This window comes from Bos mutus, chromosome 9 (assembly GCF_027580195.1).
Source record: "Bos mutus isolate GX-2022 chromosome 9, NWIPB_WYAK_1.1, whole genome shotgun sequence".
Taxonomy (NCBI): Eukaryota; Metazoa; Chordata; class Mammalia; order Artiodactyla; family Bovidae; genus Bos; species Bos mutus.
The window spans coordinates 18618490-18636631 of record NC_091625.1 but is presented as its reverse complement, the minus strand read 5'-3'; the positions used below and the strand labels follow the sequence as shown (position 1 = coordinate 18636631).

General features: G+C 33.2%; 1 protein-coding gene across 5 annotated transcripts in view; it reads left to right on the top strand.

Moving 5' to 3' along the window:
• The window catches only part of PHIP (pleckstrin homology domain interacting protein), a 128351-nt gene that overhangs the window by 101419 nt on the left and 8790 nt on the right, over positions 1-18142 (top strand). For 3 of the 5 annotated variants that reach the window (XM_070376226.1, XM_070376224.1, XM_070376225.1), the window contains exons 28-39: positions 51-162; positions 343-404; positions 2510-2665; positions 5015-5135; positions 7838-7963; positions 10907-10976; positions 11309-11362; positions 11620-11769; positions 14920-15072; positions 15655-15818; positions 16276-16535; positions 17119-17316. In XM_070376226.1, the coding sequence (XP_070232327.1) occupies positions 51-162; positions 343-404; positions 2510-2665; positions 5015-5135; positions 7838-7963; positions 10907-10976; positions 11309-11362; positions 11620-11769; positions 14920-15072; positions 15655-15818; positions 16276-16535; positions 17119-17316 (1626 nt within the window). The remainder of the gene's footprint in view (positions 1-50; positions 163-342; positions 405-2509; positions 2666-5014; positions 5136-7837; positions 7964-10906; positions 10977-11308; positions 11363-11619; positions 11770-14919; positions 15073-15654; positions 15819-16275; positions 16536-17118; positions 17317-18142) is intronic. The other 2 variants (XM_070376229.1, XM_070376228.1) reach the window with 1 other exon arrangement.

The window sequence follows — 18142 nt, the reverse complement described above, 5'->3', positions numbered from 1 at the left end:
GCAGCAGCGTTTCATTTAAGAGTAATGAAATGGCTTTTATTCTTGGCCAGGTGACCGTTTCAGATCAGTCATAGATGATGCCTGGTGGTTTGGAACAATTGAGAGCCAGGAACCACTTCAGCCTGAGTACCCTGATAGTTTGTTCCAGTGCTACAATGTTTGGTAAGGAAGTATTGTGTTTTGGTTCAGCCTGACTTGCTTTGAATGTTTTCCCCATCTGTTAAAATGCTAAAGATACTCCTTTTAAACACTGAAGTAGTTACTTTATTTTTCAGTGTGATTTTATTGAAATTGCAATGCAGTGTTTAGATTTTTTAATATAAAGGTTTTCCTTTCTTTAAGCTGGGACAATGGAGATACAGAAAAGATGAGTCCTTGGGATATGGAGCTTATACCTAACAATGGTAAGTGTAAAGTTTTTTGTGTCTGTTACGGAATTCATTTCTTAAATAAAAATCTGATTTGATAACTTGTAGGTACAAAGAGTTCTTGATGAAGAGCAAGTAGAAAATATTCATTCCACATGCATTTTTATTGACCCTGGAGGTAGGGGAGGCATAATAGTGACTAGACTAAACATAATCCTTGTCCACTTGGAATTTGTAGTTTAAGAGGGAAGGTTGAAGATAATTACAGCAAAATATACTGATTTGCTTGTTGTTATTCACTGTAGAAGATGAGCACTTGGGAGCAAAGATATTTTTACAACTCCAGCAAAATACATAGAATACAGCATAATACTGAGAGGTCAGGCTTTTTTGAATGAAGTATAGATTCATATCCTAGCTCTGCCATCTTTTCTCTGTGTCATCTTGACAAGTTCCTTTACGCCTTGAAACTCGAGATGCTTAGTATTCAGTCTTTGGAACTATAAACCAATACTTTTCTTATAGGGCTGCTCTGAGAATTAAATGATATCATATGTGTAAAGTGCTTATTATAGAGCCTGACACATGTAAGGTCTCAATGAGTAGGTAATTATAATAACTGTCATTTTGCATATGGCCTGACACATTGCCTTAGAATTTGGGAGTTAGCCGTTGGCAGTAAGAATGACATCTTCCTGGAACTGAGAAAAGACCAGTGTGTCTAAGCCTGGATATTGCATTTTCTATGTCATTGCCCATATTTGTTTCAGTTTAAGAAAATAAAACACATACAACTGTATATGTCTAAAAAGTTTTAAAGGATGGGGATATGAGGACTTCCACAAATTATCTTTTACATTACTGTTTGTTTTTTTTAATAGTATGTTACTTTTACTATCAGATAAGAATTTTTTAAAAAAGAAAAACAACCTGACTTGTAACATAGTAGAACCGATCATTTACAAATGGAATTCCTCACTAATTATTATATTAAAAAAATTCAGAAAAAAGATAATGTGAAAAAAGTAAACCCAATCTGGTAAATCTTAGAAATGAGAAAATGGTCATGCGGATTTTGATTAAGACTAGTTCTTTCTAGAAATTGTCACTTTGAGAGACCAGTACCAATAATGTCTTTTTCATCTCATTGCTAAATTAGAGTTGTTTAATACTGTACAATGTGTTAATCGGCTTGTAAATGTGTTACATGACTTACCTTCCAGTTTTATTTCTCTCCTTTGTGAAGGTTTGAATTTGAACTCATATCAGACTATTGTGAATGTGAGAGAAATGAAGCTAATAGATATAATCCCTGGGGTACTTCTTGAAATGAATGAGTAACAGTAATACACTGTTGTTTCCGACCTCAGTATATTGCTGTGTGGAGGGGGTGATTTTTGTTGTTTCTGTTCTATTCCGTTATACATATATAGGCACTCAAGAGTTTAATTACATTTCTAGAGGAGGAGGAGTTTCGTGACCAGATAGTAGCATATTTCCAAATGTTTCTCTCCTGAAGTCTTGTTCAAAGAAAAATTGCCTTGGCAGATTTGTAGTTTTTATGTCACCACCACCCCCTAATTATTTTATTAAAGATTCAGACGTGCAGAAAGCATACCTTCATCATTTAAGAGCAAAAAGCCTAAGCATCATCTGTCATTATTCATAATTCTGACTGTCCCTACACTTTTAGAAAAACAGTGAGGCTTTGATTAAAACATTTCTGAAAAAAAAAAAAAAATACCACTTTTGTTCAAATTCACATGGCATGTTTTATCAGAGTAAATTAGAGATTATATATTATGAAATTACTCAGAAATTTTTTTAATTTTCATGATTTTATACGAATACTTTCTCCTTCACATGTAACTGATAATAAAGCAAGTTGTGAGGTATAATTTTGGAGAAGTAATTACATGCTCATCTAGAAAATTAATCATGAAATTAATGTTGTAAAGAATAAATTTTATTGACTCTTGAAACATAACTTTCCTTTAATGAAAATAAAGACTAATACTTACCAAATCTTTACAAAGGTATAGTTTAATTTTATAAAAATATCAACTCTGATTCTAAAGGTAACTTAAATATTACTGATATTACCACATATTTTCATTAAATCTCATTTCTTTCTATTTCAGCTGTATTTCCTGAAGAACTAGGTACCAGTGTTCCTTTAACCGATGTTGAAACCAGATCATTGATCTATAAGCCTCTTGATGGTGAATGGGGTTCCAATCCCAGGGATGAAGAATGTGAAAGAATTGTTACAGGAATAAACCAGTTGATGACACTAGGTAAATAATAACAACATATGAAAAAATATATATGTATATACTCTCTCTATGTGTGTGTGTGTGTGTATCTATCTATTTACATATATATGCATGAAGATAGCTAGAAAATGTTGCCAGTAAGCAAAGGGGAAAAAAAAATTTATTCAAGCAAAATTATTTTTTGTTATAAGTCAGTGTTTTCAAATATTTTTAAGTGATTTTTTTACATGCAGTTTTACACAAGACTCAAATATCTGAAACAATTATAAATGCTTTAGTTGAATTTCAGTGCCTGCCCAAGACTGTTTAGACTACTGCACAGTTACACTCATTTCACATGCTAGCAAGGTATATGCTCAAATCCTTCAAGCGAGGCATCAGCCAGTATGTGAATCAAGAACTTCCAGATGTGTAAGCTAGATTTAGAAAAGGCAGAGGAACCAGAGATCAAATTGCCAGCATCCATTGGATCATAGAGAAAGCAAGGGAGTACCAAAAAAAGTCTGCTTCTGCTTCATTGACTATGCTAAAGCCTTTGACTGTGTGGATCACAGCAAACTGTGGAAAATTTCTTAAGAGATGAGAATACTAGACCACCTTACCTGCCTCCTGTGAAATCTGTATGCAGGTCAAAAAGCAACAGTTAGAACCAGACATGGAACAGACTGGTTCCAAATTGGGAAGAGAGTATGTCAAGGATGTATATTGTCACCCTGCTTATTTAACTTCTATGCAGAGTACATTATGAAAAATGCTGGGCTGGATGAATCACAAGCTGGAATCAAGATTCCTGGAAGAAATATCAACAACCTCAGATATACAGATGATTCCACTGTAGTGGCAGAAAGCAAAGAAAGAGGAGCTAAAGAGCCTCTTGATGAGGGTGAAGGAGGAGAGTGAAAAAGCTGGCTTAAAACTCAACATTCAAAAAAACTTGAGATCATAGACTACAGTCCCATCACTTCATGGCGAAGAGATGGAGAAAAAGTGAAAATAGTGACAGACTTTATTTTCTTAGGCTCCAAAATCACTACAGATGGTGACTGCAGCAATGAAATTAAAAGATTCTTGGTTCTTGGAAGAAAAGCTATGACAAACCTAGACAGCATAGTAAAAAGCAGAGGCATCACTTTGCTGACAAAGGTCCCTGTAGTCAAAGCTATGGTTTTTCCAGTAGTCATGTTATGGATGTGAGAGTTGCACCTTGAAGGCTGGATGCCAAAGAATTGACTCTTTCAAATATGGTACTGGAGAATACTCTTGAGAGCCCCTTGTACTGCAAGGAGATCAAGCCAGTCAGTCCTAAAAGAAATCAACCCTGAACGTTCATTGGAAGGACTGATCCTGAAGCTCCAATACTTTGGCTTTGGGGATCAGCTGACTCATTGGAAAAGACCCTGATGTTGGGAAAGATTGAGGGCAAGAGGAGAAGGGGGTGACAGAGGATGGGATATATTTATAGTATCAATAGTGAGGGACAGGGAAGCCTGGTGTGCTGCAGTCCTTCGGACACAAAGAGTCACACACAAATTATCAGTTGAACAACAGCAAACTGAATTTCAGAGTGAGAGCTCCAGAAATGCCAAGGGTACCAGTGAAAAATGTAAATCCTCCAGAACCTAATTTTAAAACCCTTGACATACTTAGGCTGGAATGATGTAAATTAGAGGAGGAGGGTTGAAAGCTGAGTTAGATGGGTAGGTATACCATTTTCCCTCTTAACTTGATATACATATACACAATAGAATATTGTAAAGGGAGAGATGAGGGTATATGAACTGCTTTGCTTTGTTTGAAGAAAGAACAGTGACCATAGAACATAATTATCTGAACTCTGGGTAGACTAAATACATACTGAGTAGGTATACATTTGAGTAGGGAATCTGCTTCAAAGAATCTAAGGCAGAAATTACTGTGAATAAGAGCTGAAGACATTGGAGACACATATTGGAAGATATTTTCATCTGATGTCTTTTATAAGATGGCAGCTCTTAATGAATTACTGTCTCACATACTATCTTAAGTAATTTTAGTAATTATGTCAAAACAGTTACTACCAAACACATAGATTCAGGAATGACCTGGTTTTAATTATGGAAATACATGTGGATGTTCTTTAATAGGTCAGATTTATATATTGTCTATCATCTTTTCTAAAGAATCTTTGAATAACATTCCTAGAATTTTGCAGTACAAATGCAGACATAATAAAAAGTGAGTCTGTGTTAGCTAAACTGTATGTTTTTTCTGTCAAAAGATAGTGGTAGACTTTATGTGGATTTGAACTTAAGGCTTATATCAAGAAGAATTGTGAAGTACTTTAAGCAATAAAAAGATGAATTTATAAACTTACTTGTTCATTTATTTTAGATATTGCTTCAGCATTTGTGGCCCCTGTGGATCTGCAAGCGTATCCTATGTATTGCACTGTAGTGGCATATCCAACGGATTTAAGTACGATTAAACAGAGACTGGAAAACAGGTTTTACAGGTTAGAATCATTTGCTTGCTGTAGCTACTGCCAAAGGAAAGCTAAATGATTCTTTCAGCCATTTACTGATCCTCCTAGCAGTGTTTCTCAAATTTTAACACACATCCCATTTAACAGTGGGATCTTGTTAAAAATGCAGAATCTGGTAGTAGGTTTAGAGTAAACCTGAGATACTGCCTTTCTAACAAGTTCCCAGTGATGCTGGTGCTGCTGGTTTGTGGACCACACTTAGAAATAAATATGAACAATGGTCACTCTCTTCATACTGTATTTTATGAATTTATCCAACATGTTTTATTTTCTCTTAGATAGCACATTGAAATATTTGTTCACGGATTTTTCATAGAATAATATTAAATATTGTTCTCTTATTAATTTAGCTTATGAATACTTCTTAAAAGTGAAATTAGGAAAATTTGGGCTACTTTATTATAGTTGTAGCTTAGTTTGAAATATAACTAGAGTTTTTAAAAGATGTAATTTCATTTAATTTGCATCTGCTGGTTAGCAGTTTTGATAAACATTGAGTTCTAATCTTGGGCAGACTTTGTAGGTTTATTGGCTAACATGTCTTAAATTTTTTTTGACATAAATGAAATCATTCTTTTAGCTTTTCATCTTTCTTAATGACTTTTGCTTAGCAGGCCAATAGCATTTTAACTTAACTAATACTGCATTAAAACTTAATTTTGGTGACCTGTTTTACGTTACTGCAATTATTTATACTGCTATTTACTTAAGTTACTATTTAACTTAAGGAAATTTTTCATCATATTTTGTATTCATATTTTTTATGTAAATTGTTTTCTACACTCTAATAGTTGGACTATATCTAGAAAGATAAATTTCTGCCATCTCCAACCATTGTTAAAAATGTACTTTCTCATAGGAATTCTGCTCAGCATAAGAACTGCTAAGGTGTACTCTTTACATTGCAACTTAATTAGGCTTTTTGGCTTTAACCTAGCTTAGTAATCAATTGAGGAAAAGAACTTTTGAATCAGAGTCCTTACTTAAATTAGAAATGACCTGATTTTTAACCAGATAATGTAGTTATAGACCTGCTGCTGCTGCTAAGTCACTTCAGTCGTGTCCGACTCTGTGCGACCCCATAGACGGCAGCCCAGTAGGCTCCCCCGTCCCTGGGATTCTCCAGGCAAGAACACTGGAGTGGGTTGCCATTTCCTTCTCCAATGCATGAAAGTGAAAAGTGAAAGTGAAGTTGCTCAGTCGTGTCCGACTCTTAGCAACCCCAAGGACTGCAGCCTATCAGGCTCCTCCGTCCATGGGATTTTCCAGGCGAGAGTACTGGAGTGGGGTGCCATTGCCTTCTCCGGTTATAGACCTGAGTTATGTTCTTATTTCATAATAATGAAGCCATCATGAGCTATTTCACTGTTTCAGGCTCTTTTGCTTCTTCTCTGTTCATTGGCTTCAGACTTCCTACAGTTTATAGTGCCTCTTTGGCACTTCTAGTTCAGTCTTAAACCACTATCAGTTTGCTCTACTGATATTAAATCCTCATGCCTTACTTTACACACAGTTTCTATAGGGTACTTTGAAAATGGCCTGTGATTCTTTCATTAGAATGAGCCATGGAGATGCTATTGGAAACTTACAGAAGCTTTTCTGTATGCTTCTATATGCACAATTACATTTTATATATATGTAGTTTTTAAAATTCCATGTAATTGTTTTCTGTTTACACATCAGTAAAGTTTTTTGAGTATTTTCTTCCATGTCATTTTAAGCTGGTTGATATTCTAAAAGTAACTTTTGGATTTTTCTTTAGTTAAAACTGAAATAAAATAAAACTTCAAAATTTTAGTACAGTTGACTCACGAACAGCATGGGTTTGAATTGCATAGGTCCATTTACACATGGATTTTTTCCCAATAATATGTGTACTGTGCTAAGCTTAGTCACTCAGTTGTGTCTTGACTCTTTGTGACCACATAGACTGTAGCCTGCCAGGCTCTTCTGTCCATGAAATTCTCTAGGCAAGAATACTGGAGTGGGTTGCCACACCCTTCTCAATAATACCTGTAGTACTACATAATGCATGTATGCAGAACCTTGGATAGGGAAAGCCAATTCTAACATTGTACTCAGATTTTAGACTTGGAGGAGGGTCAGTGCTGCATTGTTCAAGGATCAACTGTATCATTAATTTTGTGTAAAAAAATTTTTTTTTCATTTAGATAGATTTCTTAGTATACTTTTTGTCCCTTAAGCAGGCTATTAGTTAGCTTTTCACTTTTAAATGTTACTTGATTACTAGCAATAAAATTAGATTGAAATTGGTTGTTTCCCTTTTTATGAAAAAGTTAGATATGTTTATTATTAAAATTGACACCATACATGAAAAGGATATATAAAGGAAAAACTAAAACTCCACTGTTCCTCTCCTCCTTATGCTCTCCTTTCAGTCTCTCTCCCTAAATGAAGGCCCTGTTGATAGTCTAATGTGTCTAATCCGGACATTTTCTATGCCAATATATAATATTGCTACTCTTTTTTTACCCTGTGACACAACTGAGATTCAGTTTTTTTTTTTAAACAGTTTTTTAAGGTGTGAGTTTTATAATTGATTTAAGACTGCAATTAAAAAGTCAGAATGTCTTGGTTTTAAAATGTGTTTATGTATTTCTAAGTTTATTCTAAAGAGGCTAATAAGACTTCTGCATTTTGTTTGTTTAAAGGCGAGTTTCTTCCCTAATGTGGGAAGTTCGATATATAGAGCATAATACACGAACATTTAATGAGCCTGGAAGCCCTATTGTGAAATCTGCTAAATTTGTGACTGATCTTCTTCTACATTTTATAAAGTGAGTTATTTTTCCACACTTAATTATATTACTGTAATAATTAATGGTGGTATTTTAAAATGTAAAATGTCAAAACATAGAATGCAATCATTTTTTATTAGACGCCTTGTCATACTACACAAATATGTGCTGTGATACAACCACAGGTCCTCTCCAAATAGGAAGCATATGTAAGTTCATTGGCTAATAATAATTATGAAATCATAGAGATTGTATTACAGTTGTGTTCTGATTTACATAAGAAAACATGGATGTTTCTCTAAATCCAATGTTGGATAATAATAGCAAGCTTTTATTGAACATGCAATGTTTTAGCTAAATAAGCTCTTCTAAGGCAAATAAAAATCTAACAGGTGGGAGAGGTCATTATCTGTAATTTACAGTTAAGAAAATTAAATCTTTTAGAGGTTAACTTGTTTGATTTTCACAGTACATGATTGTCTGCCATTTTATTTGAGAACCTTTCACCTTAATATTATATTATCCCTGTCAGGTTGATGAAAAAGTATTCAAATAGGTCAGCAGGAAACTGAACTTGAACATTCAAGGCTTTTTTCTTCAAAGTGAAGTTTATTTCCCCATTAATTAATCCCGTACCAAGAGTGATAGCTATATTTCAGACAGTAGGGTTTTTATTTCCTTGTCTTATGGATTTTATGTATTCATAGAATGAGTTGAGTCTTCTAAACTGAAGCCAGAGGAGTGGATCATATGTTTTGTATAAAATACAGCTCTGAATTTGTATTAAGGTTATTTATATTTGATAATTTTTTTCTCATTAATCGAATAGGATATTTTATAATTTAAGTTTCAATACTCTCCTGCTATCAGCTTTCATTTTTATATAAAGGGATTATTGAGGCTTTTTATTTAAACATATTCAGCTTCATTCTCATTACTCAGCATAATCATAGGGTCCCTTTTCTTGGTGTTAGGTGGGTTTGTTTTTGTTTGTTTTGCTAAGGAATGTAGGTAATTCCTATATGAAAAACCACCAAAGAAAATTAGTACAGTAAGCTTAATGCCCTTCCTCTACTTTATTCTCTAAGGAAATGCTTTGCATTTCAAGTAGTGAGTAGTTCCAGGGCTGCTGTTGCTAGGCTTTTGCTGATTTTCGATAAAATTGATAATCAAGATAATAAAAATTTAGTTATCCTCAGGAAACTGTTTATATAACTTGGTTATAAAATTTATAATATCTTAACTAAAATTTTTAATTTTGTGTTTTATCATGTATGTTATGAACATCTACTTTTCCAAAGAAATAGGGATCAGTAGAATCACATGATCCATTGATATTTTAGCAAATTAATTTAGATGAAGCCACTATTTTTATGTTTGGAATAGGCTTTGAAATTGTATTTCTTTCAAATAGTTATTTTGAAATGCCTTATGAAAATAGATTAAAATAATAGTGCATTATGTTGTATATATCTAAAAGTGGTTTTAGATATATACAGTTTTTTAATGGTATATAATTTGTTGAAAACCACTTTCGGCTGGTAGTACTTTTCAGGATGTTTTGTATGTCTTGAAATTTTGGTAACTACTTTTTAATTGAGTTATTTGGCCAAATTTCAAGTAATAGATACATACAAAATGTTGTAATAGATACTTGGAGATAGAAATGCATAATTACCCTGTTAATACAGCTTTATAGGGTAGATAAATCTGTGACTAATTGTAATACAGGGAAAAGGTAAAAAGAGTTTGTGTGAATGTTTAGATGAAGGATAGGGTCACTTCTGGCTATGAGAGTGGGATTTCAGGCACAGGGAGATACGTGTTAAGATGTATGGACAAGGTAGATAGTGATTCAAAAGTTAGATGGGAACAAAGAACTTCCAGGGATGGGGAATGGCATGAGGGAGAGAAGTAAAGATTTGTTAAGGGAATTGAGTACATTGAAATCAGGTGAAGTAGAGAGTACATGAGCAGAAGTAATAGTGGTAGAAGTGCTAAACTTGAGTTTGGACCATATCACAGAGGACCTCAAATGCTGATCTAACAAATTATACTTAAAATAGGAGCATAGGAAGCAAGAGGCTATTGAAAATATTTGTGCATGAGAATAGCATGAGGCATGCTGTGCCTGAAAAATACTAATTTGAATGCAGTGTCTAGTGTTAACTGATGGGGAAGAGACAGAAAGCGAAGGACTATTGAAATTATTTTAACATGAGAATAACATGATGCAAATTGCTTTAAAAAATACTAATTTGACTGCAGATTGACTTCGATAGCTGACCAAGTAAGAAGTGAGGGAAACTTAATTTATGAAAGTGAGAAGCAGGCAGATGTCAAGAGATTTTGAAGGTGGAATCACAGAACTTGACCGGTGATTGGGTATATGAGGAGGAGGCAAAGGAAGAGATACAAAAAACCATTCCTTACTGTGTGAATGAAAAAAAGTTGAAAAGGGAGAGTGGGAAATGACAATTGGATGTAGACATGGGAATTTTAGATGATGGTAGCAATCACCTGAAGAGTCAAACCAAGTTATAGGAATTTGGAGTTCATTAACACAGAAAAACTGCAGATATATAAGATGACCTGGGCAAAAGGTATGGACGATAGCTAAGGACAAAATTTTAGGGAATGCCTATGCTTAAGAATAAAAGGAAGAAGGAACAGAAGACAGGAGGTAAACTAGCTATCTCTTGTAGACCGAAGGAGGGAAAGTATTCTAGGCACAGCAGTGACCTGAGCAAATCCTGAGATGGGAATTGGGCTTGGTGTGATGAAATGGGCCAGGGTAGAGGCTTCATGTGGAGGGGAGGGGAGGGGCAGGGGCAGATGTGTGTGCATAGGGTTTTGGAGTTAACTGATGAAGAAAGTCTTCAGCTCAAAAGTTTTATCTTAAAATCTGGTTTTAGTAACAGGTTTAAAGGACAAAAATCTCGTGACTCCAGTCTTGTATACTAACATTTCCTTGTTATTTAGGGATCAGACTTGTTATAACATAATTCCACTCTACAATTCAATGAAGAAGAAAGTTTTGTCTGACTCTGAGGTATTTAATATTTCATTACGATTACTACATTGGTTGTGTCCTATATATAAAAAGAAATTTACACATAGTAGTTTTCAGACAACTGCTATTATGAAATTTTTTTTTCCCTAATGCTCTCAGTTAACTTAAAAAAAAAAAAGAGAATTGTTTCAGTTAAAATTGTTTTAAACAGTGGGTGGAGGGAGACTTTTTAAAATGAGTCAGTTAAGTGTTACAGTATCATATATACTCTGGGTTTTCCAGAATATAAAGGAGATAATTGCTAATAAAAGACTGTAGAATATAGTGGAACCTTGAATATTTTATTAATCTGATAAATTCTTGCTTCAAAGGAAGAAGAGAAAGAAGATGCTGATGTGCCAGGAACTTCTACCCGGAAAAGGAAGGTAATAAATTTTTGTTTTAGCAAAGTACTTTATATGAATTAAAATGTATTGAGCAGTTTTTTACTTTTAGTAGTTTCAAAGATAGATTAAGTATTACTTCCAAATCAACTTCCATCACAAAAATGCATGGTTTTCAGAACTAGATGAGTGATGCTTTCTTTTATCTGAATTACTCTATTATTACCTAGTTATCCAAGATTAAAAATGAAAATTGTATTATATGTTATTTTATTGATATATTTGAACATTTAATTTAGGACCATCAGCCTAGAAGAAGATTACGTAACAGAGCACAGTCTTACGATATTCAAGCATGGAAGAAACAGTGTCAAGAATTGTTAAATCTCATATTTCAATGTGAAGATTCTGAGCCTTTCCGCCAGCCAGTAGATCTTCTTGAATATCCAGTAAGTATTTCTGAGAATACTTGCCACTTTGATTTTTGTGTGTATATATATGTATCTTATACATGACAGTTTACTATTTATTTTTATGATTATAGTTTATTTACTTTTTATTTGAAACATGTTCCCATTATCCATCTGATTATGTAGAGCATCTAAATTGAACAATGTGGTAAAAAAGAAGTAGCCCTGGACTAAGACTCCAAAGAATTGAGTTATTGTCCCAGCTCTGCCTCTTACCAGTTCTACAGTTTTGAGCAAGTCACTTAGTTTTTATATCTGGTATATTTTTACCATATCCTTTTCCATTGTCATTTTATGGATTTATTATGGAAATTATCTAAGAAACAATAATACTTATTAATAATAATTATAATCTCTAAGATTAATAAAAATCTCTAAATCATTATTACAGAGTTATAGAAATGGAATGAGACTATTACTACTTATTATTAAACATTAAAATAGATTTTAAATTGAAACTATGTAAATGTAAAGTGGTGTTATTGTATATGTAGGTTATGCCAATTTATGATTTTTATGGAATTCATGGTAGAAAGTTTGAGTAAACATGTTATAAGTATTTATTTTTTGATTGCAATCTTAGCAATCTAAATTTAATTTTGAATAATTTTTGTATTCTTTGTTTTAGTTATTAAAGATTGCATGGTTTCAAATGATAATTAAATTTTTTATAAGAGATCATGACCTGGTTGTGGTATCTGTTGTGGCTTTATAATAAGTTTTGTTATGTATGTATTCTAATTTGCAGTGGTGAAATAGAGAAATTTCATTGATAGATACCATAAAATGACTCTTTTCTTATCATTTAAAAATCAAGAAACATGTAATCTTAAATGTAGAAGATAAATCTTTAATTCTGACAGTGTGATAAATTAGACTAATTCAAACCCTACCATCTGAAAACCTCTGAGAAGAAATAAGCTAATGCTGTAGTGCTCTGATTTTCATTTCTCTTTGTTTTTGGAACCTGTGGATTTCCCTTTGTTTCTTGAAAGCCCAAGTATGTATTTCATAATTTCTAAGCCCAGGTGTCCTCACTGAAAAATTCTGCCAGATGTTTAAAGAATTAACACAAATTCTGCACTCTTCCTCAAGATAAGGAATGCTTCTGTACTCATTCTATGAAACCAGTTATTATCCTGGTGTCAAAAACAGTACTAAAGAAGAAAATGCAAAAATTCCTAATAAAATATCAGCAAATAGAATTCACCAGTATATAAAAATGGTTTTGTACCCTAAGTGGGTTTTTTTTTTCTCAGGGATATAAGGCTGGTTCAGTATTTAAAAATCAATCATTGTAATTAATTACTAAGGGAAAAATGACATCATATCAATGCAGAAAAGGGATTTGACAAAATTCAGAGCACATTTGTTTTAAGAATGTACACATTGGGTATGGTACACTGTAATCGTTGTGGCCATGGGAGGAAATGAGAATGAGTCTTGGAAGGAAGAAATTTATTATACTTGCATGTCCCAGAGAGGGGTTCACCAGATGCCACTTAAGGCTCAGGGCAAGCATAAGGTTTTAGTCAGGTTGCAGAAAATAGGAGGAAAGGAAAACCTTAGGCCAGAGATTTCCATGAGAGGCAAGGCTGGGCCTAGTCACCAGCTTAAGATGGGCTAGTTTGAATTACTCCAGTGGACTTCAGGGAAGGAGGGTGGTCTCTAGTTGTCTTAATACTAATTCCTGACCCAGGATGATTCAGGGCAGAGGAAATACTGGTTGGTGTGTGAGGATTGCTTAAGGACATGGTCAGTTTGCATATGAAAGATATATTCCTAGCACAACCCTTTGCTATTTCTAAGAATTGCCTAGCCCTCGGAAAGAGGCAGTCTCTCCTTAGGCCTGTATGGCCCCCCAAGTGTCAAAAGAGTATCAAGAATACAGAAAGATAATTAGTATAGCTGGCCCTATGATGAATGAATATCAACTAGACCTACATAATGTAAGAAAACAACAACATTGATGATAAAAACAAACTCTTAAAAAAACTAGGAATAAAAGGGAACTTCCATAACTTGATAAAGAACATCTGTTAAAAAACCTACAGCTAACCTCATGCTTAAACATGAAAAACTGAATGCTTTCCCCCTAAGACTGTGAGTGATGCAAAAATATCCGCTGTTATTCTCACCACCGCTATTTAACATAGTACAGCAAATTGTAGCCATTGCAGTTAAGACAAGAAATGAAAATAAAAGGCATTGTAGATTGTAAAAAAAGAAAGAAAACTGTCCCTGTTGGTAAAAGGCAGTTTTACTGTTTGCTTTATGGTCAAACATACTTGATCATAATTTAAACTTAATGGGGTAGAGTCAAGTTACTGTATTTTAAAAAATACAATTATATATTCTGGGGCTATGGAGAAGGTGTAGTATTATTTATTCCTCTTAAAAGATAACCATATTCAGATCATTTTATACTAGTTTGTTGCTTTTTACTCATTTCATTTGTCTGTTTCTATTACTTCTAATTTGTTGCTTTATTTTATACACAGTTGAGTACGGGAGATTGAGTGATTGTACTTTCCTCCATAAAATGAAGTGTAAAGACTTTGTGACAGATGTTTACATTCATAATTCTTGATTTGTGCAAAGTTCCCAATTGTACTAATTGTATTACTGAAGTTGAAATTAGCAGAACTAAGCCCTTCACGTTAATGTGATGTTATATTTCCGTTGTTTTTATTGTTTGTATGTCAGTTTTAAAGATACAATTATGTTTCAGTGAATAAGCAGCCTTAAGAGTTTATGTGTAGCATAAACTTTTGGGTTTTTTTTACATCAAACTTGTAGTTTTAGAACTGAGTTTTTCAATATTGTTTTAATCTCCTTTTCCCAACACAACTCGATGCTTTACCTCTTTCTGAAGGCAAAAAAAAAGCAGAATTTATAAGTTCTTGAATGAGAGAAATCTTGTGTTGATTGCAATAGAAAGTTAGGGACATGAAAAAATAAAAATAAAAAATGACTTGGGAAAAAAGAAACCTTGAAGAGGGAAATAAGAAATGATTATTAATAGTTCTAGTAGTTGCAGTCATCACAGAAATTGTATATGAATCTCTTTTATGAGAAATAATGCATCATCATTACTATTAATAATATGACCTGTTTTCCTTCTCTTAGGACTACAGAGACATCATTGACACTCCAATGGATTTTGCTACCGTTAGAGAGACTTTAGAGGCTGGGAATTATGAGTCACCAATGGAGTTATGTAAAGATGTCAGACTTATTTTTAGTAATTCCAAAGCATATACACCAAGCAAAAGATCAAGGGTATATAATTTAATTGCTTTTTTTCTGTCTGAATTAAATGAAATTAATAGAAATGTATGTTAAGTAACTAAATCCTATGTTTAATTAAAATTTAGAGCTAAGTTGACAAACTTTCTATTAGGTTCTTAACCTAGGGGAAAGAAGAATAAACATCTTTCTGTTTTATTTCTTCTGTGAAAATTCCTGATGTCATTTAATGTTTAGGAATGTTACTTTTCTTGAAGATCGTGTAGTTGAATAGATACTGTCCTGATACATGTTAGAGGTACATGTGCTTAACTTTTTCAGCGATGTTCTACTTTCTGGAAAGGAGCATTTTTTTCCGTATAATGCTCATATAATTTAAAAAAAAATGAGTAAAACTTGCTTTGGCCAAATACAGAAATAATTTGTCATAATGCTAAATAAAAAAATAATTTTAATAATGCTTCAGTTTTAGTGTTTGTCAAAAGAGATTGAGAAAAAGCAACATTTTAAATTCTAAAAAAGTTTTGCTAGAAAAATATTTAAATTTATATGTTAGTATTTTCTGAACAGCCATTTTCTTTGCAGAATGTTTGAACGGTTTTTTTTTCTTTACAGATTTACAGCATGAGTTTGCGCCTATCTGCTTTTTTTGAAGAACACATTAGTTCAGTTTTATCAGATTATAAATCTGCCCTTCGTTTTCATAAAAGAAATACAATAACAAAAAGGAGGAGGAAAAGAAATAGAAGCAGCTCTGTTTCCAGTAGTGCCGCATCAAGGTATTTGATTTCTTTTAAATATCATCAACTGATCTATATAACTTTGTCATCTAAGTGGTAGAACTTGGTGTTTTTTAATACTTCCTTTACTATTCCCTATATTGCAGAATGATATATTTGACATGCAAGTTCCTATGATGTGGAGGATTTTTAATCTTTTAACTAAAGCTATACTAGTGTAAGTGCTTAAATTCAAACTGCTAAATCTGTACAGTTAAATAGCATTTTTAGGATAGTGATGGCATCATGCTTTCTGTCATATAACTATAGCATTTACAGCAATCCTTCACTAAATATTCACTTTTCAAAGGCTCACAACCATATGAAATCCACTACAAATCTCATATTTTAACATATTTCATAACAGTACAAATATTGAATCCAGCAGTATTATAAAACTATTTTATTCATTCCCATAGAATTATAAGAATGACTAATGATACTATTTTATTTACAGCCCTGAAAGGAAAAAGAGGATCTTAAAACCCCAGCTGAAGTCAGATATTACTACCTCTCCATTCTCTGCACCTACACGGTCAATACCACCAAGGCACAACACTGCTCAGATAAATGGTAAAACGGAATCCAGTTCTGTGGTTCGAACCAGAAGCAATCGAGTGGTGGTAGATCCAGTTACCACTGAGCAACCATCTACTTCTTCAGCAGCAAAGACTTTTATTTCAAAAGCTAACACATCTGCAGGGCCGGGGAAAACAAGTAAGAATCAGCTACAGTTTCTAAACGGGTGTGTGTGTGTGTGTGTGTGTGTGTGTATATATATATATATATAAAAAATGCATTTTTTAAGTACTTACTTTGCCAAATGGGATATATTAGATTAAGTAAATTCCAGCAGACACCAGAATTTTACTCTTCTTTATTGTTAGTTTTCCTTTTCTTTATCATTTTTGCATTTCTTAAAAAATTTTGTTTTATTGACAAAAGATACTGAGGTTTAGGAGTGTCAGTATAAGATAATGCTTAAAATGGTGGGAAAAATGGCAAATCTGATCCAGACTGCCTGAGTTTAAATCCTGGAAGCCAGACTTGATAGCAGTTTGCTAGCACTTGCCTTGATAATCTTTTGGTGACTGGATAGCTTCTGAAAGGACTGAAATTATTATGTAAGCCTTTTCCCTTTTTGAAAGTAGATTTCTTACAGAAGGTTTAAGCATCCTCCAGGTTTTGTCTTATTGGCTAATTCACACAATTCACATTAAAAGTAATCGTAACCTTCTTGCTTGTTTGAAGGTTAAATAATTTAACTCTTAGCTTGTAATCTCCTGTATGTGTGTTTTAGTTCTAGAGAATTCTGTGAAACATTCCAAAACCTTGAATACTCTTTCAAGTCCTGGTCAGTCCAATTTTAGTCATGGCACTAGGAATAATTCTACAAAAGAAAATATGGAAAAGGAAAAGCCAGCCAAACGTAAAATGAAATCATCTGTGCTCTCAAAGACACCCCCTCTCTCAAAGTCATCACCTGTCATTGAGCAAGGTACCGTAGACTTACAAATGATGATTCTATTGGAGATAACACATTCATTTTTTTAGGTTGCTCATTTAAAAGTCACATATTCTGTATCAGTTGATAAATTTACTGAGACATCTTTTGATTCATACCAAAAGCAAACGGTATTATTATTAAATTTTAAAAGCCAAGAAAAACTTGCTGTATGAAAAATAAAATCATATTCTAAAATCAAAGGCTTTTTAATGATACAGATTTAATAGTTTTAAACTTAATTATTACAGAACCCAAAAAAGTATCTCCAATAAGTTTAAATAAGTTGAATTTAGCTAACCCAGTATAGCATTAAAAAAAAATTTTTTTTTCAAGTTTTTTACATCTCAAAATTCAACATATTGATCTTTAAATAATCCATATTCTTAAATATTAAATTATTCCAGATTCTTTTGTCTACACATTTTCATTGTAAAGCCTTTATGTTTGAAGGATGGAGAAAGTAACTGATAAGATACAACATATGACATGTTAAAACAATTAGTTCTTCTTGGTAGCAGACAGCTCAAGGATATGCATTTTTTGTCATGACTTCCAGAGTATGTCTAGACCATTTCCTTTTCAGTATTCCCCCAAGAAACCTCTCACAATTTAATTTTTGTACTGAAACGACCCCATTTTGATTAATGATTTTGGGATCTACCCACCTAAATAAGCTTAAAATCAGTGAGTCATCCTAGCCTTCTCTTCAGCAACCAAATCTGCTTGTTTCTTTCTGCCTCCTTAACATCTCCTGAATCCATTTCCTCTGTTCCATTTTCATTTCCACAAACTGTCATGCTCTTGTAACTGCTATCCC